The sequence below is a fragment of the Trachymyrmex cornetzi genome, unplaced genomic scaffold (assembly GCF_001594075.2).
Source record: "Trachymyrmex cornetzi isolate Tcor2-1 unplaced genomic scaffold, Tcor1.1 scaffold928, whole genome shotgun sequence".
Lineage (NCBI taxonomy): Eukaryota > Metazoa > Arthropoda > Insecta > Hymenoptera > Formicidae > Trachymyrmex > Trachymyrmex cornetzi.
Window position 1 is genome coordinate 108,517 of NW_017300276.1, and position 22,650 is coordinate 131,166.

The 22,650-nt window shown below is 32.0% G+C and overlaps 1 protein-coding gene across 4 annotated transcripts in view; it reads left to right on the plus strand.

Annotated features, from left to right (window-relative positions):
• Positions 1 to 22,650, plus strand: part of FMRFaR (FMRFamide Receptor) — a 69,670-nt gene that overhangs the window by 43,420 nt on the left and 3,600 nt on the right. For all 4 annotated transcript variants that reach the window (XM_018520815.1, XM_018520817.1, XM_018520814.1 and 1 more), the window contains 4 exons: positions 5,316 to 5,594; positions 6,137 to 6,603; positions 10,287 to 10,555; positions 11,209 to 11,398. In XM_018520815.1, coding sequence (XP_018376317.1) covers positions 6,301 to 6,603; positions 10,287 to 10,555; positions 11,209 to 11,398 — 762 coding nt within the window. In that variant the 5' untranslated portion in view covers positions 5,316 to 5,594; positions 6,137 to 6,300. The remainder of the gene's footprint in view (positions 1 to 5,315; positions 5,595 to 6,136; positions 6,604 to 10,286; positions 10,556 to 11,208; positions 11,399 to 22,650) is intronic.

Consider the following 22,650-nt stretch of genomic DNA (forward strand, 5'->3'; position numbering starts at 1 on the left):
GTAATGTTTAAATAATAACTTACATAAAGCACTATAAAAGTTATAAGAAGCACATTTTTGTACACCATGCCGCCATATTTACCTCATAAAAACAATACTGTGCGAGGAAATTCTTGATATTTATGCAACACGTTAAGCACACAATTGTACATAATTCTGTGTCATTAACGCAAGCGCTGCTAATCGGTATCATTGTTAAGCACCAGTGGCATATTTTCCCAACTGGCGTATTCCCCGACTTATATATATATATACGTGTGTGTATGTATGTATATTGAATAAATATACAAAAAATTCATTTATATTCACAAATACAGTCTATTCCGCAAGAGCATACGTATTGTTTCTCCTAAAAAACAAAATTGTTGAAAATTTAACAAAGTTTTGTTAAATTTTTAACAATTTTCGATCTCGAATTTCGTCGAGATCTCGTCGAGATCTCGTTGAGATTAACGAAAAATAGTTTAAAACATACAGAATTGTTAAAAATTTTAAATTGTGTTAAATTTTTAACAATTTTGTATTTTTTAAACTATTTTTCGCCAATCTCGACAAGATCTCGATGAGATTCGAAATGGAGATCGAGATTAGATATTGTGATTCTCGCAAACTGCGAGCGAGATCGAAATTGCAAAAATCTCGTCTCGTCTCGTCTCGTCTCGTGCGCATCTCTAATGGCGATTGTTCGAACGATCCGTTCGTAAGCAGCTTCATCTACTTTTATTTTCAATCCTCCAAATAATTCGAATATTTGTGCAGTACGAATACAACGTCTGTTTTATTACTTTGAATATTTAACTTTTAAATATAACTATCATAGAATATAATTTAAGAATTTTGTAATAAGCGAATATAAGGAAAAAAAATCATTACTTTTCGTAATTATGCATTAATCAACTGTGAAGCGATTTATGTATTATTAATCTATTCGATATTATTTGATACTCACATCTATCTCTTGCCTTGGAAGCAGTCGAAAGTCACTGACTAAATCTAAATCTACAAGCGAATTTGTAAATAAATAGAATATCAAGATATAAATAATACATAACTCAAAGAATTTATCTTCTTATCTTAAATAAAAATTATTTCATATCGATTTTATACGTGATCCAGTTAAATGCCTTTTAAATAAAGATTCGCACATACCGATTTTATACGTAATCCAATTAAATGCAAATCCTGGAAAATCTCCCGAACGAAGAATTACGAGAATTGCCCAATCCGATTGCTATTATTATTCACCAATATCTCGCAGTACAAAATGTATGTCTTCTCAGCTTTAAATTGACGAACTCACACGACTTACTCGGTCGAGATTTCCAATACGCACTGATTGTGAGAAACCTTTAACGATATTCCGTGTCTATATCCTATAACATGCGCTATCTACACAGCTAGATAGACGCGACCGTGTCTGTTTGCAAACAAGACCGATGCCTACAAAAGCTCAGATGTAAACGTTGTGGCAAACAATTAATAATTATCACAACGCTATTTGCCTGCTATTATATAGTCGGTGAAATGATAGTAATGATAAACTTGTGCTGGTTGAAATTAAACTTTAAATTATAATAATAATGTAAAACCTTTAAAATTTGTGATAAAGAGAGAGATATAGTAAAGAATTCCTCTATATATAAAATAAAATAATCTTGAAAATCTATAAATTTTCTTATAGTTGCTTATATTATTGCAATCGAAAAAGTAAAAAGAATCCTTTAAGAGCCAATGCAGTTATAAGTGTATAAATACATATATTTTATTATAAAAGATAAATATACGTTTCGATCCTAATTTGGATGCTCTTCAATATAACCTTAATATTTGCATAAAATAACAATCATAAAAATCGTCAAGAATATCGATGTAAATGAGTTAATATAGTCATAAATGTCCACTAGTTTTTTTCACATCCACAACATATTAATGATTGTTCATTAAATTCCAATAAACTAAGTAACATAGTGAACAAATATAGCATATTGTTGTAAAAGTTAATTGTAATAAAATATATATAGAGGAAAGGCCCCTATTATGAGATATCGAGTTCATTTTGGGTAAATGCTAGAAGTCTCTATGGGCAGAATTTAAAACAATAATAGGTTATTTGGAAGGGAATTTAATAAGCTGTAAGATAATGTTATATAAAATTTAATTCAAATTTTATTTTTTTTTTTTAATTAAAGAAATGTAAAAAGTGAGCAAATTGCAAAGTCAAAAAATTATGCTCCTAATATGAGATGCCCCAAGAAATCGATATTAAAACGCAAAATATATCAATATTACAATTAAAAAACTTCATTTAATGTTTCTAAAATACAAACAAACACAGCCAGCGTGCGCAAAAAATGAGCAAGCAATAGATATACTCAGAACTTGTCTTCAGATAGTTCAAATCAAACATCGTAGAAATAGGCACTCGACGTTCTCATTCTGATTGTTCTCTTTATTATTGTACAATAACATTTATACTTTAGCAACGATTTTCACTATGACATAGGAGCATGGGTTATTTCATATTAGAAATACCCTAGGTATCTCATATTACAATTTCCACGCCTTACGGTTTTACGATCATCAAATCTAATTTTTGCAATTAAGCAATTCAATATATCCCGTATTTTTCTATTAGTACGACCTTACTCTATCACTACATGAAGAATTTATTGTCAAATATTTATTTATTAATAATAAATTTATTCAAGATTTTTAGCACATTGTCAATTTAATTTAACTTGTAATATTATTGCAGTAGTTTAATTACGTTAGATAAAGCCGGAATAATTTCGGCGCGCAGTTTGAATAACTACAAAAATATGATATATATGCATGTACATATATAGGATATAGATAATTCAAAGGGAATTATTTAGGCAAAAAAGATCTAGCTTTGACCGTCGTAGGCCTGAATATGCTTATAGAGGGTCTTTCAATAAGGACGCTCGATTTTTAAATGTAAATAAAACAAGTTGTGTGTGAGATATCCACTTAATTTTTTTTTTATTTGAAAGAATATTTCATGGCATTAAGTATGGAATATAACGTCGCTCAAATGTCCGCCGCGGCTTCGCTTGGTGACACGTATTCGGGCGGTCCAATTTTCGATGACTTTCTCGCATAAATCTGGCTGAATTTGCTGGATGGCGTTTGTTATGTTGACTTTGAGAGCATCAATTGTTTGCGGTTTATTCGTATAGACCTGCGATTTAAGATAGCCCCAAAGGAAGAAGTCTAAAGGCGTTAAATCGCACGATCTCGGTGGCCAGTTCACGTCGCCGCCGCGCGAGATAACCATGCCCTCAAATCACTCGTGCAGAATGTCCATCGTGGTATCCAACAGGATGGCGCTGTGTGGCACGTAGCGCCATCCTGTTGGAACCACATGTTATCGGTATCCATATCATCCATTTTAGCCCACAAGAAGTTGCTTATCATCGATCTGTAGCGCTCGCCGTTGACGGTTATGGCAACGTCCGCTTTGTTTTGAGAGAAGTACGGACCGATGATTCCGCCAGACCAAAATCCGCACTAAACAGTGATTTTCTCGGGATGCATTTGGAGCTGGTGTATCTCGTGTGGATTGGTATCGTTCCAAATTCGACAATTTTACTTGTTCACATATCCATTCATCCAAAAATGGGCCTCATCGCTAAAGATGATTTGTTTGTCGAAATTTGGGTTAACTGCTCCAACTGCTCCAGAGCCCAATCAGCGAACACACGGCGTTGTCTATGGTCGTTTACCTTAAGTTCCTGGGTCAGTTGAATTTTATAGGGATGCAGACCCAAGTCCCGAGCAAAATTCGCCAAGTTGAAGTCGCAGAAAGGCTAAGTTCTTGTGAACGACGAGAAATTGACTGCCTCGGGTTTTCCCGTACACTCTCATGCACAACAGCGATGTTTTCAGCAGACCTTGCGTTTCGACGACGTACTGGTGTTGGCTGATTATTTATCGAACCGGTTGACTCGAATTTGGCCACCAAACGTCGAATAGTCGACTCGGCAGGACGGTTGTGGTGAGGATAAAAATTACGTAATGCGCGGAACGTTTCTCAAAGCGGAGCACTGATTTTGATAATAAAATTTTATGATTTGCACACGTTGCTCAACACTATTCCTTTCATGGTGATTTGCCATACACTACTAAACAATTCACAACAAATTTGATAGATGTCACTTTAACAACATGGCTACTATAATCTAACAAATTTCGAGCGTCCCTATTGAAAGACCCTATACTGTTTTGTACTGTGTTTTATTCTTGTCGGTCCGAATAAAATCTTATTATTGGTTATACACGCTGCCTGCAATAAGCGTTATTGTTCTTACATATACTGATTATTGCGAAGAATATTACTAAAGTCTCGGTGGTCTAATGGCTTAGGACGCTCGTACGGATTAGAAGAGGTCCGGGTTCAAGTCCCGGCCGAGGTAATAATATTTTTCGCAATAAATTTATTTAAGGTTTTTAGCACATTGTCAATTTAATTTAACTTGTGATATTATTGCAGTAGTTTAATTGCGTTAGATAAAGTCCGGAAAAAAATTTCGGCGTGCAGTTTGAATAACTACAAAAATATGATATATATGCATGTACATATATAGGATATAGATAATTCACTAGGAATTATTTAGGCAAAAAAGATCTAGCTTTGACCGTCATAGGCCTGAATATGCTTATACTTAGTGTTTATTTATTAAATAATAAACAAGGTTTAAAAGCTTATTTCAATGAAACTTGAAGACATTGAAATTCTAAAATTTTTTTTTACAATGACTACAGGCATGATTTAATAATGAACTTTCTACTAAATTTTCAATTCAAGAGCAATAAATTTATGGTGAAACCAGTAGATAGCGTTTATTAGTTTAGCAGAAACACTGCTATCTCATATTAGACGCCTATCTCATAATAGGGGGCTTTCCTCTACTGAAGAGTATTATTATCTTATGCTGTGTGGAGAGTATTATTATCTTATGCTGTATGGAGAGTATTATTATCTTATACTGAAGAGGATCCAAATTAGAATCGAAACGTATATTTGTCTTTTATAATAAAGTATATGTATCTATACACAACCTGTGTTAACTTTTAAAAGCTTCTTTTTAATTTTTTTATTTACTCATTAGAGCATTTATCTGAATTATTTGATTATTGCGATCCTTGCTTATTATAATTTTACGATATTAAGTGCATATATTTCTTCATTATTTCAATGATTCAATATTTACTTCTTTTAATACGTAGAAAATCATGTAGGAAACGCAATTATGCTTTTTAAAAATATATAACTTATATTTTCTCCTTTTCAGTTTGCAGATTACCACCATTCAAGTTACTGCGACAGAAGTTTCGAATGGCAAAGCGGCTCGCGGTTCGTCGTAACACAGCGATACATCGTAAAAGCATCTACGCAAAACTCTCTATACGGAGACGATTAAACCAACCCAATTCTTTCCACGAAACACGGTCGAGGATAATGTATAGAACAAAATAAATCGGGCATAGGATCGACGTTATGATATCCGAATACGCTTCAATATCAAAGACAGCGAAAGGTCGACTTGTCAAGTCGACATTTGATAACAAAGGTAAAAGCTACTTCCTTTTTTTTTATAATAAAACATCTCACAGTCTCTTACCAAGAAAACTTCAGCGATTTTAAGTTTTTAGACACGAATCACTTGACTGAGACGAACGAACTCTTATCCCGACTTTTTCCTAATAAAAATTAAATCAGTCGGAAGGAACGTTAATGAATGCATATATAGATAATGAAGCTTTTTAACGTATACACGAAATCAGCAATAAATCTTAAAAGTCAAAAGTTAAAATTTGTGTTAGCGTAACTTTAAATCGTACCCGCATTCTTTTAATATAAAAAACTTTAAAAATCTAGGGAACACGTATTTTCTTTTTGGAGATAATATTTTATATACGAAATAATTTTTAATTGATAGATCTTTTAATAATATCACTTAATCTATTAACCTATTAATTTGGTATTATTAATAGTAATTATTAATAGTACCAAAAATGAACAAAAGCAACATTATTTAAGGCCCAAGTTAATTTGCGACATTTGTAATAACAAAAAAATAATTCAGTCAAAAATTACGCAAATAATTTACAGTTAATAAATTCGAAGAGCACGAAGATTCAATCAGAATTGAAAACAAGCAAAAGAAAAGGATAGGCAGACAGAGAACATGGAGCTCGCGAGAATAAAGATGGTAACGTGAAGTGACGAGATTGAAGGGTAATGCAAAATCAGGAAGTGATAAAAATTGCTGAACGATGGAAATAAGTTCGATGATGACAACGACGACGGCCGCTTCCCGTTATTACGATGTTGATAAATTCATGCAAAACTTCAGCAACAGCAGCAATGAAGGACCGTTCGAATGTGGACAAGAGGTCAATACCAACGGCCTAGCCGACTTTATTATTTATGGTATATTCGTCAACCTGATCGGTCTCTTCGGAATCTTTGGCAATACGATCTCAATGATCATCTTGTCGCGGCCGCAGATGAAATCTTCTATCAATTATCTACTGATTGGATTGGCCAGATGTGACACTGTACTGATCATCATTGCGGTAAGTGCATCTCTCTTATAGTTTACATCTTACACTTTGTACGCGAGAGAAATAAATATCTTCAAGATTTAAAGACAGAAAACGGCCAGGACAAGAATTGCGCAATAGCGTAAAAAGCGTATTTTAAAAAGTCAACGATAAGTAAAATATAATTTAGTTTTTTAAAGAGATAGCGAATGCAATTAAAGAAATGCAGAAAATTGTGGTTGCTTGTATAACGCTTTATTTCTTGACACTTTGAAGAAATTGGAAGTTACGTAAAGGAAAACATGCTGATGACTTCGTTTAACTTTGTGAACATTTTTATGAATTCACACGCAGAGTTAAATATTACATGGTAGAATTATTGTGAATTATGAATTTAATGTAGAGTTAAATATTATATGGTAGAATTATTGTGCAGGATCGCGTAAAAGTGGAATATTGCACGTTTAATGTAAAAGAAACGGTCAAAGTTAACAGCCACTTGAGTGAACTGGTCGAGCTACTTTTCACCCTTATTACGAAGAAATAATATGAAAGAGTTTTTACTATACCAAAATTAATGTTGGCTTTAAAAGCTTTTAAAAAATGTTTTATTATTTAACAAAATAATAAATTTTATATTAAATTTATTTACATTTTTTGTACAGAATATAATATTTTACATATTAGTCTAAACAATTATATATTTAAAAAGTACTGATCATTTTGTTAAAGAGATAACAGACTATTGAAATATTTTTTATTTTAATTTAAATATCTTTCACTTATCGTATAATATCAGAATAGATTTACTTATATTACAGTTAATAATGCGATAAATATTTTATACGTTTGCCTACGCGATTTATTTACATTTAACTAACAATAGCATAAGATGTACACAAACATTTTTATTCATGGGAGTATCCTGGGAAGGGAAGGTTCAATCCCTTTCCCCTGAAATTTGTGATTAAAAGTTATGATTGACGAAACCTAATATTTTTCCCATTCAAAATCAGAAACAAAAAGGAAACATTTCAAGCTCTAAAATATTGAAAAAATCAATTAATGCAAAAGATTGTTTGTGCGATAACAGAATTGACACAGACCTCCCTCTTCCAGAAAAGATCTTGGATGTGCTCATACATTTATTGTACATTTTACTTTTTTTTGCGAAACTTAAAGATGCGATTTTTCTCACTATGACCCCAATTGCGACGTGTGATGAATCACAATGCGCCGAACGGAAAATCAATATTTAATTGGCACACATGACCAGAAACGATTTTCAATGGGATCGTGAAACGCCTCGTAATTGCCACCGAATTACCCAGCGTTTACCGTCGTCGCGTCTGGCCGCTGCCAATCAATCATGCGCACCAGATAAAATTTAAAAAAAAAAGCATTCCATCGTTCGCATCGTTCCTGAACCATTGAGTTGCATGTCGAAGAGCTTATCGTGACGCCTTGTTACTCTTATCTTTTATTAACAATAGCTTTCGAAACAACCGAGTTCGCTCATGTTGAAAGTGATACGAGTTAACGTTTGAGAGACAACATGTTTAATCCTCTTTGTCGAATATACGGGATATTTTCAGAGAACCATCGCAAACATGCGATGACGTAAAAAAAAACGCTGTTTATTAAACCTATTTCGGTGGCAACGCATTAGTAAGTTTGAAATTCTGAATGAAAGGGTCTTCCATGAATTAGCTATACATATCATTGCATAATTTTATTCTGTAGGTATTTAGCTTGAGACAGATTGTCGTTCAATGGAATTTTAATTCACAAGAATTACTTTTTATATGTATTTTTTTAATATTAAATGTCAAAAAATTGAAGTTTAACGAAAATAATCCATCTATAAATTTCTTTAAATTTAAAATATGAGGCAAAGAAATATAATCAAATTTCAAGAATTAGGTAATATAATAAAGATAATTTGTAAAAAGTGTAGTTTTTAACTTTATGACGCATAAAATCGATTTGTTCATTATCAACTTATGTTAAAAAATTAATATCTTACACGCGACAAAAGTAATTTTTTATTAAATTTTTTAAGATGCTGTATTGAGACATTCTTTGCACCAGCTAATATCTTTCATTAACGAGTTAAAAATGCAAAATTCTCACCTTCGTTATATCTGAATTTGACATTAATTATGTCGTATCAAACAAAGTCACTAATGGTCTGAAAAATACAACGTCTGATAACAAGTGTTAAATGTCGAAATTCAATTTTCGTAAAACATCTAAAATACCACCACAGACTAAAATACCGTGTAGAAATCAGCCGCAGACCAACTCTCATTTTAATTTTACTTTTAATTCCCGTGTTTCATGCAATCGTAAATTTCCGTCATAGCCGAGCTTTTCATTAAAATAAATTCTCTTTAATGTAACTCAGTAGTGTGCGTTCTGGTTTATCTCATATAATTTCAGCTATTTCTCTAAACATGTAATTTATATCTTTATCTCTAAATGCTCTCGCATTTTTATTTCAAATGTACATATGTGTTTGTATAATTTTACAAATTTCAGATAAATCTAAAAATATAAAGAGAACTTGTTATTAAGACAGTTAAAAGAATGGTTTCAGTAAATTTTGTAATTTACTTGACTAAAAATTCAAAAATTTTAATTAAAAAATTTTGTTCTAGAAGAATATATTTATTTTTCAGTATGGGTAAAAATGAACTAAATAAATTATGGCATGTTTAATTGTGATACATATATGTATGTATTTAATTTTAAAAAGTTATATTTTAAAATGTTAATGAAATATACATAACCACATTTTTAAAAAATAAGTAGATTGAATGCAAAAATAGAAAAAATTTACTTTTCGAAGATTTTATGATATAGAATAAAACAACTTTTATTGTATGTTCCAATATCTTGCGGTAATAAAATGTATTATAAAGAACAGATTTCATAGATCAAGTTTTACCTCTTTTATATAGAATAATTTTACATCATCTTTTCGTAGCAACCTTTGTCAATATAAATTCGCGATACAGAGGAGAAGAATTAATATCTTTGAAAATGCATGGCCCGTTAAGATGACATAGAATAATATGGATCACATGTCGAGCTTAGGTAAATAAATCACGTGTTACGCGGTCTTACATTTTCGTGGATTAAGTCAAGACTAATAGGACTAACGCGATAAACAGGATCTTTTAGTTTGAGAAAGAGATGAACTGGAGTAGCAGAATGCAGAATTCCGTCAACCCTCTCGAGATCACATTACACATACCAACCTGATTATTAATTAATTATTTGAAATGAACGTTCCAACGTCGACTTTGCACTCTGTCTTCCTAATGAACTATTTATACTCATCTATCAGACGTCGCGAGCAAAGGCGCTACATATTTATAAATATATAATCGCACTTTATAACAAATAATTAAATTCTATCAAATATATGCAATTGGAAAACAAAATTTCAACAATTACAACAATTCCAACAATTTTAATACACTTTGAATGCAGAATGTTAAAACAAACTGAAGAGACAATAAATCAGAGTCATGATATTAACATATAAAATTATTTATATCTCGGAAACGGTTAAGTTTTCGATTTATGTTCACTAAAGTTTTTTTTACTCAGTATGACGTGTACCATATAAATGCTGAATGGTTTTTTTAACACCCTTTATAAGAAGCCCTTATCTTTTTTAATTGTATCTATAAATTATGCATTTATAGGTATTAATCTACGGATTACCAGCAATCTACACGTATACAGGCGCGCTATTCGACTACAAGTTTATCGTCTATCCGAAAACCATCAGGTACCTGTATCCGTTGGCTTGCATAGCGCAATTTGTGACAGTGTATCTGACGTTAACGGTGACTTTAGAGAGATACATCGCGGTCTGCCATCCACTGAAAGCTAGATCCTTTTGCACTTATGGACGAGCCCAAGTGGCAGTGCTGATCATAGTGATCGTCGCTTTTATTTACAATCTACCCAAGTGAGTAATCGAGCTAATATTTTCAATGTTTTTTCTTTGTTTATAATCGTTAAAAAGAAAATTAGTATAGAAAAAGGAAGTTTTAATTAAAATAATTGTAAAATAATAATAAAATATACGGGCAATAAGAGCGTTAATACAGCGCTGAAATTGGTGCGTAATTCATATAATATTCATATAATATTCACATAATGATACAATGAGTATCGATACAATGAGTATCGATACAACTTCTTTGAACGTTTCCGTTTACTTTAAACCATTATTAGCAAAATTGTGGATAATTTTCCAAAGAAGTTAGTATCGACACTCATTGTAGATTTATTAATATATTATGTGAATATTATATAAATATTATATGAATAACCCATCACTTTCCACACTGTATTAACGCTCTCGTTGCCCGCGTATACTTTATTATTATTTTGACTTTTGAGAACCCTATTATTTAAATTTTGTTTTAAAATAAATGTGTTAAAATTTTTTATTTTTGTTGTTTTGTTAGAACGAAATATAATATAAAATGTTTATAGTGAGAGAAACGATGAAAAGAAAAGAATATCTAAAAAATATATTACGCTTACAATGGATTGCAACAGAATTTATAATTATTGTGCAAATTAATGGAGAAATTAATTTTTGAAACTATTTAGATTCTGGGAAATTGAGGTATACAACGAGAAGCATTGGAAGTATAATATCACGGTGTACTGCGTTGATCCAACCGAATTGAGGAGCAACGAATATTATGTCATCCTGTACATTCATTGGATGTACTTTTTTGTGTATTACATGTTCCCGTTCATCGCATTGGTGATTTTTAACACGGCCATTTATCGAAGGGTGAGTAACATAAAGCCCAACACTGTTGTAAAAATCTAGATAATTTTATTAAAATAATATTTTATCAAGAAATGATGTATCTTACGAAAAGAACATTTTATTTCGCATGTGGACGAACTTTATTTTTAATCTAATTTACTCCGAATATAAATTATATAAACCCGACACACAAACAATGATAAAATTAAAATACAACATTATCCATCATAAATATAGAGCATTCTCAAAATGTGACGTTCTATATATAACAAAAAATAAATTTAAAAATCGTTTTATTAAAAAATAATATTTATTTTTATAACATAATTTTAATGCATTGCTAATTTAATTTCCTTTGACTTTTATTACTGCCAATTTTCTTTTGAAAGAATGAATTGAGCATGTTTTATAATTGTAGCCAAAGTTAAAAAAATTAAAGAAACAGTTACTACTTTATTTTATAAGAACATCGTCTATGATTGTTAAATTTCGAACTGGAAACATGACAGAGAACATTGACAACCCAAAATGAAATACGAAATACAGTCGGATTAAACGTGAGATATCGAACAGCTTGTCAGCGGCAGCTTCCCCGATGGAAGCTGATATTTCCCAAAGCTACAGTTCCGTTTTATTAAAACTTCTTTTTAGAATTCGCAATAAGTCATGACAAAGGAGTTGGAAGGGTAATCGGGCCGCAATAAGTTCCGTAACGGGCTGACTATGTCATATAAAAATACGAATAATAAGCCGAAGCGACGAAACCAATAAAGTTACTCAAAGTATATAAGTCTTTTTGATATACGTGCACATGCTTAGAATTCACGAGCACGTATAAGAGCAGCAAAATTCATGAACGGCTGTTCTCACATGTGCCATTTATGTAGACCGCACAATTGCAGTTGCAGACACAAGTAATGTCATCTTTCTCCTCCTCCTTATCCTTCGATAAAATATGTGAAACATTTGTAAACAAAAGTTAACATGTGTTAAATATTACAAAACAATTTCTGCACTCTAATTTTATAGGTAATAATAATATAACGCAATATAATAAAATTAGCAAAAAGTTGAATTAACAATCTCAAGATCAAAATTAGAATAATAATTTTATAAAATAATACAGAGATGTGAAGGGCACATAAGAGTCAACGTAATTAAGCATGTATATAAATTCTATAATGTAATATATTAAATGTATAAAAATTCGATAAAATACGTATTACATGTTTCAGCTTCTTCATTGAGCCATCTTCAGATACTCGTTACAAATGTGCAGTCAATATATTACTTTAGATTAAGGTTTTCCTGATTATATAGACGATATTACTTCAAATTTGTTGGCCACGAACAGATGTACATTACACAAAGAATTGAGAAGACTACTCGCGAACGGTTTACAGACCGAATGTTTGAAATTTCTCGTTGTTCTAGAGAAGAAAATGATGTTGAAAATGTTTAAAGCGAGCAATAATTTTATTCAAGCGTAACACTCACCCGTCAGCCGCCAACTTCATTTTTTTATATAAATAACTTTGTCAGAACAATTGAAACATTAATGATGATACGAGGAAATGAATTCTCGTCAGAAAGATTTCGAAAATTAGTACACATTCACAGAAATATTAAATAAATTATACGTGTGTCAAGAAGTAAAATTTAGAACTTAAAATCGTGTAACCAGTAAGACAGTCAAATACTTTCTGAGGAGAAATTATACAAATTGACAATGACTAAGATAAAAATAATGTCAAATTTTGTTTATGATAGAGATATAGGCTTTGTTTAGTCCCTCTGTGTCGGTTTGCAAATTCAGACTGTTACTTTGTTTTTTGATATTTATCATCTCAGATATCAGACGTTTATAATACCACGGTTCTTTGTCCAAAATTTGGATATTATTCCAATCAAATTCATGGTTCAATTGCAATCTATAATCGGTAATTACAGAACGAGCAGACCTATTCCATCGAATATGGTTGCGATGTCCAGCAATCCTGGTTTTGAGCCGTCTGTCCAACATAGATTGCATCACAATTGTTGCACTTAATTTTATATATAACGTTGTTTTTATTTAGGCGTGGACGTGGATCTTTTTGTACCTTTATATATTTATTTAGTTTAACAAAATATAAAACAGACCATCAAGTCAGGCAAGTTTATTAGAATTATAAAAGGAGACTTTGACATCTTTTTTTATTAAGCTGTTTAAATTTTTCAATCACCTTTGGAATGAACGAACCGTGAACCAAAATGCATTATTTCTTTCATTGCTTTTTTTCGAATCGTTCTGTGTCGAAGCTTTCTCTTTCTGAATGCTCTTAATTCTGTTTCTGATTGTATCAAAAATGAATTTGAGAGGATAGTCGTTGTCTAACATCGTGTTAATAACCAATATCAAATTATCATAATGATATTGAGTGTCAGATAATAATAATACTCTATCTAAATTAAAAATAATGCCTCTCTTCTGAGAGATATGATTGGAGTAAAAATTTACGAATCTACCTGAAAAGGTGGATTTTTTATACCAATTGAAAAGTAATCGATCATTCTCAATTCTCATTTTCACGTCCAAAAAAATTTAACGAATTATCTCCAATTTCTAAAATAAATTGAAGACGGTGAACAGAATTAAAGAAAGAATCAACTTCTTGAGATGAAACTGCCACACACAGTCAACCGATAATAAAATGAAACCTAAATGCTGAAGGGTGTCATAGCTATTCTTTTCAATTTTTGCATCACTAAATCGGCGATGACGGGTGACAGCGGGGAGCTCATTGGTGTGCCGAAATTTTGCTTATATACAATGTTATTAAATATGAAATAAGTTGAATCTAAAACAAATCGAACTACCATTATGAATTCAGTTTTAGGTAAGTTACATTTTTTGGATATAAAACTCCAGCTTTTATTTATACAATCCATTGCCATATTTATTGGTACATTTGTAGAGAGAGATACTACATCCAACGATATTAATTTAAAGTTTTTGTCAATTTCTTTGTTGGAGATTGTCAACTAATTGGAAACTGTTTTTTATGTGGCTCTCAGTCTTAGGAATAGTTTCAATTAAAATACTGTGTAAGAAAGAAGCTAATTCATACAATGGACTGTTTATTGAAGAAACAATAATTCTGAATGGACAGTTCGGTTTATGGATCTTCGGCATAGCATAAGCTCTCAGCAGTAACCCCTCGCAATGCAAACGTCTATATTGCGAATCATCAATGTATATGCAGCTTTTCCACTTTGTGAGCATGTTTTTAAGAGACATTACAAGCTTTTTAGAGGGATCTCTTTTTATAATTTTATAGGTGTCTTTGTCATTTAGCATTTCAGAAACTTTGTCAACGTAAAATTCTCTATCCAAGTCTATCGTGACGTTACCCTTGTCAGCATGTGTGAGTATGATATTTGGATACGATTTCAAGACTTTTTTTGTGGTATTTTCCAAATGTAATAATTTTTTATCTGTATTTGTAGTGAAAAAAAGGAGACAAACCTATATTATTAAGTATGAATATAGAATGATTTATGGTATCCAGAACTATGGTATATTATAAACATCTGATATCTGAGATGATAAATATCAAAAAACAAAGTAACAGTCTGAATTTGCAAACTTACAGAGGGACTAAACAAAGCCTATATCTCTATTATAAACAAAATTTGACATTATTTTTATCTTAGTCATTGTCAATCTGTTTAATTTCTCCTCAGAAAGTATTTGACTGTCTACTGGTTACACGATTTTAAGTTCAAAATTTTACTTCTCTTGACACACATATAATTTATTTAATATTTCTGTGAATGTGTACTAATTTTCGAAATCTTTCTGACGGGAATTCATTTCCTCGTATCATCATCGATGTTTCAATTGTTCTGACAAAGTTATTTATATGAGAAAATAAAGTTGGCGGCCGACGGGTGAGTGTTACGCTTGGATAAAATTATTGCTCGCTTTAAACATTTTCAACATCATTTTCTTCTCTAGAACAACGAGAAATTTCAAACATTCGGTCTGTAAACCGTTCGCGAGTAGTCTTCTCAATTCTTTGTGTAATGTACATCCGTTCGTGGCCAACAAATTTGAAGTAATATCGTCTATATCATCAGGAGAACCTTAATCTAAAATAATATGTTGACTGCACATTTGTAACGAGTATCTGAAGATGGCTCAATGAAGAAGCCGAAACATGTAATACGTATTTTATATATATATCGAATTTTTATACATTTAATATATTATATTAAAGAACTTATATTATATACATGCTTAATTACGTTGACCCTTATGTGCTCATCACATTTCTGTATTGTTTTTAAAAATTTTTTTAATCCTGTACTTTTTTTATTTAATAATAATTTTATATATAATCAATATGTCTTACTTTTTATAATTAATTAGACCGAAATCTAAATATAAGAAAAATAGAAATTAATATAATAATTACATTGATATAAATATTAGTAATGATTGCCTTTATATTTTTTAATAATTACTGTAAGATAAACATAACGATTTTTGCTAAGCGATTTTTCTTCTCTATGATTTAATTAGCAAGAAAAATGGAAAATAAAAAATGGTACAATAATTAAAACTTGATTTAGATTAATATAAAAATATTATCTTTTCAATTTTAAATGATTTAATTTTGTAAACGTATGTAATTCTTATTTCTATATATAAAAATTATGTTTTTTACATGATATGCATTTCGAAATGATACCAAGATACATAATATCTTTGCTATAAAATTCAGCTGCAGGATCGAATTGGATCTATATCACCCTCGGGGGTCTGCATTACAAAGCGTCTGTTGTCGAAGGACAACTATTTCTCTCAGCTTTTCCTTATCGTGAAACTTTAGCGTCCACAAACTTCGTCCTTAATTCCGAGATCAGGATGAGCTTTTCAGTGACATATTCTGCGGGACAACTTCCACAGACTTCACACGGACGAAAGCGCGTTTCCGATGAGAATGCTCATGCGGCAAATGAAGGAAGCTATTTAATCTCGTCTTGAAAGTCTTACTTCCTGACGAAGTTGCAGTCTCTTGATGTTTCTCTTCCTGACGAGGAACCGCGACTAACAATAAGCAGCGAGAAAATATGAACAGAATAAAAAGAGAGAATGTTTCCACTTTGTCTTATTAAAGAAAAAATTTCAATCAATAAAAAAGTTAACGCTCAATTGCTTATGTTTATATGTATATTTAAGAAATCGAACTTGGATGTATCAGGTGTAGTCTCTGCAAAAAGTAGAATTAAAAATTTACTTAGATACATAGATAGTGTACTTTCTGTATAAAAATAAATATTATATAATATGAAATAGTTTAATATTTATATTTAATAATACAATTTTATGATTTAAATAAAAATTTTCTCATTTTATTTTAATTATTTTTTTTAATATCTTATACTTCTTATTGAAACAATTTTTGATCCATGTTCTAAATCGCCACCAAATTTTTTATTTTTAAATAAAATATAGAAAAATAATTTTTTCATAATTTTTTTGTTAAAAAAATATGTGTAATATATCCTTAATAAATTTCTGAAAAATATAATTCGTAACTATTAAATTGTGTCTTTTATATTCCTTTGGCAATGTTCTCTCCAGAGTAATTTTCTATGAAATCAAAATATAGTCGCCTATTATGTGAATGAGGGGGTGATAGGCATGACAAACGTTCGGGCAAGGAACAAAGAGCTGAAACAAACGCTTATATTCGCGCCAGCTAAGGATATTCGCCCCGCTTTATTTACACGACCTAATATTTACAAGAAGATACGATCCATATTACGCGGTCCGTTTTGAAGTTTATATGGATAATAATTTTATTAATAACTTAACACGAGCACATTCGCACGAAGAGCAGTACCGAATGAACTGGATACAATAATCTGAGATACGTCGGCGATACGCGACTCGCATAATAGTTCGTCGAAGTGATGCAAAGTCTTAATAATAATTACTCGCCACTTCGTCGTAATTGTTTAGTATGCAAGCACGTAACTTGCTCTCGTGGTTCGGAAGCGGAAGTCATAGAATCAGAATTTAAGAATGCAAAAACCAGTAGGCAAACCAGTAAATAGGTAGGAATAATTTATAGTACAAAATTCCTAATTTTTAAATTCTTAAGATTTAATTTACAATACTCAAAAATTTTTCTTGTTATTTTGTGTGTATCTTTTTTATTTTCTCACATTTCATTGTATTTTATTTAGTTTATTTCAATGTAATTATAATTAGCTTGATTGTTATATGAAAATTGAAATTTGTTATTGAATGATATTTATGTTTATCCGTCTCTATTGCTGTTACATTAATAAATGTTTATTGATTATGGCGAATCATTTTTTATGCTGAAGTTAATGTAATTATTATGCTTTCATGCACAGCTTTCCGCTTAGTTTCAACTACGTTTGATATATTGGGATGCATTGTGGAAATGATTAATATAATATATTGAAATTGTTCTACAAGCTATACATATACTATGTCATCACTTCATAAACCATATGTTACAAACAGTGCACCTGCTCATTTAACGTCAATTGTCATACAAGCTATCATTGTTGAAACATTGTTGCATTTTCTTCTTGTAATTCGTCGATTTGTTTCATAATTATTTCGGATGAGCTACACCGTTATATCCCAAATATATTTCGGAAACTACCGCAATCCTGAAAATCTACAAACGAAATCCCGAGATTAATCATTCTTGTGCACAAGAATCCCAAGCGTTCTTTTACGTTCCGCCCCGTTTGGTTGGTAGTAAAATATCGCAGCCTGTCTGGCATCTATTCAGCGCTTTCTTACCGTGTTCCCGAGTACGGCGTGGGCGAATTTGGAAGCCGTGGAACAAGCGTCGAGAATGGCGAGGTGGGATGTAAACGTGAATATATAGGTAGGCGTCGGGCGCAAAGCTCGGAATTTTGTGCACGAATCGAACGTTCTCGTTGATGCCTCTTTCCTCTTCGCCTTTATCTTCCACAAGATAGACAAGATCAAATATTATTGCTCGAGAATCCCGATGTAGACGAACACTCCACTAGTAATAAGAGACACGGACAATCACGAGTATATTGACGATTTTCTTCTTATAGAGAGAAGTCGGATTCTCATGTTAGCTGTAAAATAGAAATAGTTCTAAGATTTATTTTTTAAATATAACTACGACAATCTTTTTATATCACGACGTAACTACAATAATATTTGCTGAGAATCAAATCAAAAAAATAAAATCCCGATTTCTCGCAAACTTCGTTATGGGATATTCTTCTATGTTGAAGAACGATCGCGATCGTAAATCCGAAAAAGCAGATAATACATATTAAAGATACATACATCACTGGGGACTACTGCAAACACAATATGTTTCACATAACTTTAAACCAAAATAATATATGATTCGTTATAAAATAAACGTAGCACAATACGTCCAGGGTGCTATTACTGGTTTTTACATTGCACGACAAGGAAGTCGTTAGAACTATAATTTCAATACGCAAAACCCTTCGTCAATTCTGTGTTTTGTTTTCAAAAAGTGCGTTTACATAGAACATTATCTAAAAAATTATTATATCGTTAAAATATAATAATAAATTTTAATCTAATCGTATTCATTTAAATCAATCTAAAAATTGCAGTTATATTTATAATGATTTTTTAATTTTAGAAAAAAGAAATTTGTAAAATTTAAATTATAATACTCAGTTAATTTGCTAAAAATAAAATTAAGTTTATATTTAATTTATACATAATAAATATATTATATATACAGGGTATCCCATTTTAAATTACGCATCTGAATATCTCGTCGGGGGAGCCACCAATCCGAAAATAACCCTTACAAAAGTTGTTGAGTTCGGAGGGGGACATCGGATGGTGACCTTCAATTTCATCTTGACCTTGACCTTCAAAATCATTTCAAGATCAAATCGAATTTTTTAAATAGAAACCTCTATTTTTGACCCCGGATTCGGAAAAAGCGCAAAATTTTACGTTTAAATGGGTACTTGAGGCTCTTCTTTGGAATGACCTTCAAAGGTTATTTCAAGGACAAAATATTTAAAATTACGTACTTGAATACATATCTTGTCGGGGAACACACCTGCGAACAAAACTAAAGTTTCACATTTGTTTTTTTTAGTAGCACGGAATTAGTTAGAGGGTACAGTTGTTCAAACCTTATTACCGTGCGTTTTTAAAGACAATTTTTTTTCCTAAACGTTATTAGCATAAAAAAATTAATGTAATTGTGGAGAACATGCCGGAGCCTGTTCTCATTACAAAACTGTGGTTTTTTGTGTTGTGCGGTTGCGTTAAAATTGTTTTCTTTGTCGATATTTAGTACTATCAGCGTGTATTTCATGATAAATTGTTGTAATGGGATACATATCTTAAATTGTAAAACTTCAAGTGCTACTATGTTAATACGGGCTGCGCTTTTTTTCTTATTGAATAAAACGTTAATTTTTTTCTATACTAAATATGCCAGTCTACATATGAAATGAAATTGTTGACATTCTCATGATCCTTGGCGAGTGTCGTGATAATTACCGAGCAGCAGCACGATTGTATCGTGAGCGCTTTCCGGGCAGAGATCATCACCCAAATGACAGAGCGATTCATCGAAAGGAGCGAGAGACAGCAACCTGTTGTAAGACGACGTCGTCGTATTATGGTAATTGAACGAGACGATCCACGATTTCTTTCCGCGTTGGCTATGGTTGCTATTAACCCGCATATTTCGCTTCGAGAAATTGAGACTGAATTAGGAATCCCAAAATCAACGGCTCAAAGAATTCTACAGCTCCATAGATTCCACCCTTACCATATTACTTTAACCCAAGAATTGACTGCTCGTGACTTCCAGCGAAGATTAGAATTTTGTAATTGGGTTCAAGCAATGTTACGTCGTGACCCAGATTTCTTTAGGTATGTTATGTACCGATGAAGCTACATTTCACAACACAGGACAGCTAAACCGACATAATTGTCATTATTGGTCTGCATCCACACTGGTCTCATATGATCGATCATCAAAATCGCTGGTTTTATTGTATGGTGTGGAATTGTGAATGGATTTTTGATTGGGCCATATTTTTTTAATGGAAATGTTAACTCAGCCAGATATTTGCCTTTATTGACGAATGAACTGACAATTTTGTTAAAAGAAGTTGATCTGCAAACGAGGCAACGAATGTGGTTGCAACAGGATGGTGCAGGGGCTCACAGAAGCAATATTGTTAGAGATTTTCTGAACCGTGAATTCCCACAAAGGTGGATAGGAATTGGTAGTCAGGTTGTCGAATGGTGCCCTAGATCTTCAGATCTGACAAGTCCTGACTTTTTTCTATGGGGTTATATTAAAAATATGGCATATTTATATCCACCCACAACCAGAGAAAATATGATGCAGCAAATCGCAAACATTTGCAGGAATATACCCAGAAACATGCTTTGGGAAACAGTCACTAGCTTCGAACGGAGAGTCCAGCTTTGTATTGATAATAATGGTGGAATATTTGAAAATTTAATAAGGTAAACCCTAATAAAACCTAAAAAAAACCTAAAAAATTTGCCTTAATCGGCCGTCTTCTTTACGGTCTTGCCTTAATTGGCCGGACAATGATTCTTGCCTTAATCGGCTGGTTTCTCTATGGTCTTGCCTTAATTGGCCGGATAATGAATCTTGCCATCATTGGTCGGGTTCATCGCGGTCTTGCCTTCATCGGCTGGAAAATAGGGCCCTAAAATCCATCCTGCTACGTCCTCGCCGTGAGCCCTGGACATCGATGTATGTATTATGTCGATGACTAAACGCAGGTTCTGGTGTGAACAATTTTATTTCGACAGGTCATTTCGATTCTTAACATAACTTTAAAGATTCTATTTAAAAAATTCGATTTGACCTTCAAATGACCTTGAAGGTCGAGGTCAAGGTGAAAGGTCACCATCCGATGTTCCCCTCCGAACCCAACAACATTTATAAGGGTTATTTTCGGATTGGTGGCTTCCCTGACGAGATATTCAAGTGCGTAATTTAAAATGGGACACCCTGTATATATTCTTTTCCAATTTTTATTATAGTTTTATAAATTTTTCTTTAAAAAACCGATAATATTTAAAAACACTGATAGAAATACTTCCTTATTTACATGTAAATAAAGCTCGCGGTTACGAATGAAATTAAAAATAATGAATGATTTAACTGAAAATTAAGTTACAGTAGTTATTTAAATGTAATGAACATGTGCATTAAATTTTATAAAATTTTATGAAAAGATCATTAGATTTCATAAATTTTTATAAAAATTTATAAAAAGTATATTAAATTTCATATACATGTACACAAATATACTTTTTGATTATAAATATTTAAATTTAATATAATATCATGAAAAAAGTTCAAATTTTGTAACTCAAAAGTATTAGGTTAAACTTAATTCCTATCGCTCGCTACTAAAGGGCTCTGCCTCCAACGCTGACGAGTTTCGACGATGAAGTCACATGTCTTTTGTAGTTTAGAACATCGCTGAAAGTGATTCAATCCTCACAGGTCAGATTTCTCGACGCCAAAGAGATTTTCCAATCGATTGAAAATTAATCGCGATAAGCTGTTTTTTCGACATGTGCTTCTTCACTAATTTGACCTCAAAAAAACCGCAGCTGAAGCACATCGCTTATTATCCGAAATGTATGGTGATGAAACTCCATCGGAACCAACATGTAGAGTTTGAATGCTTCCGAAACGGTGATTTTAATGTGAGAGACAAAGAACGTCCAGGACAGCCGAAAGTCAAGCTACAAGAATTGCTTGATGAGAATCCAGCTCAAACACTTTTAAAGTTGCCGAAACAGTTAAATGTTACTCCAATGGCCGTCTCAAAATGCTTGCATGCCATGGGAAAGATCCATAAGGAAGGGAGATGGCTACCACATGAGTTGTCAGAAAGTGCCATTTCAAATCGTATGACTATTGCGACTTCTTTGCTTGTCAGGTAAAGAAAAAAAGAGTTTTTTGTGGCGCATCGTGACTGGCGATGAAATTTATTTTGATAATCCCAAGTGGAAAAAATCATGGGTGGACCCCGGCCAACCATCCGCTTCAACGCCGAAGACGAATATTCACGGGCATAAGACCTTGCTGTGCATTTGGTGAGACCAGGAAGGTGTGCTGTATTACGAACTCTTGGGTCCAAATGAAACCGTTACAGCTGATCGCTACAAGCAGCAATTATACCGATTGAGT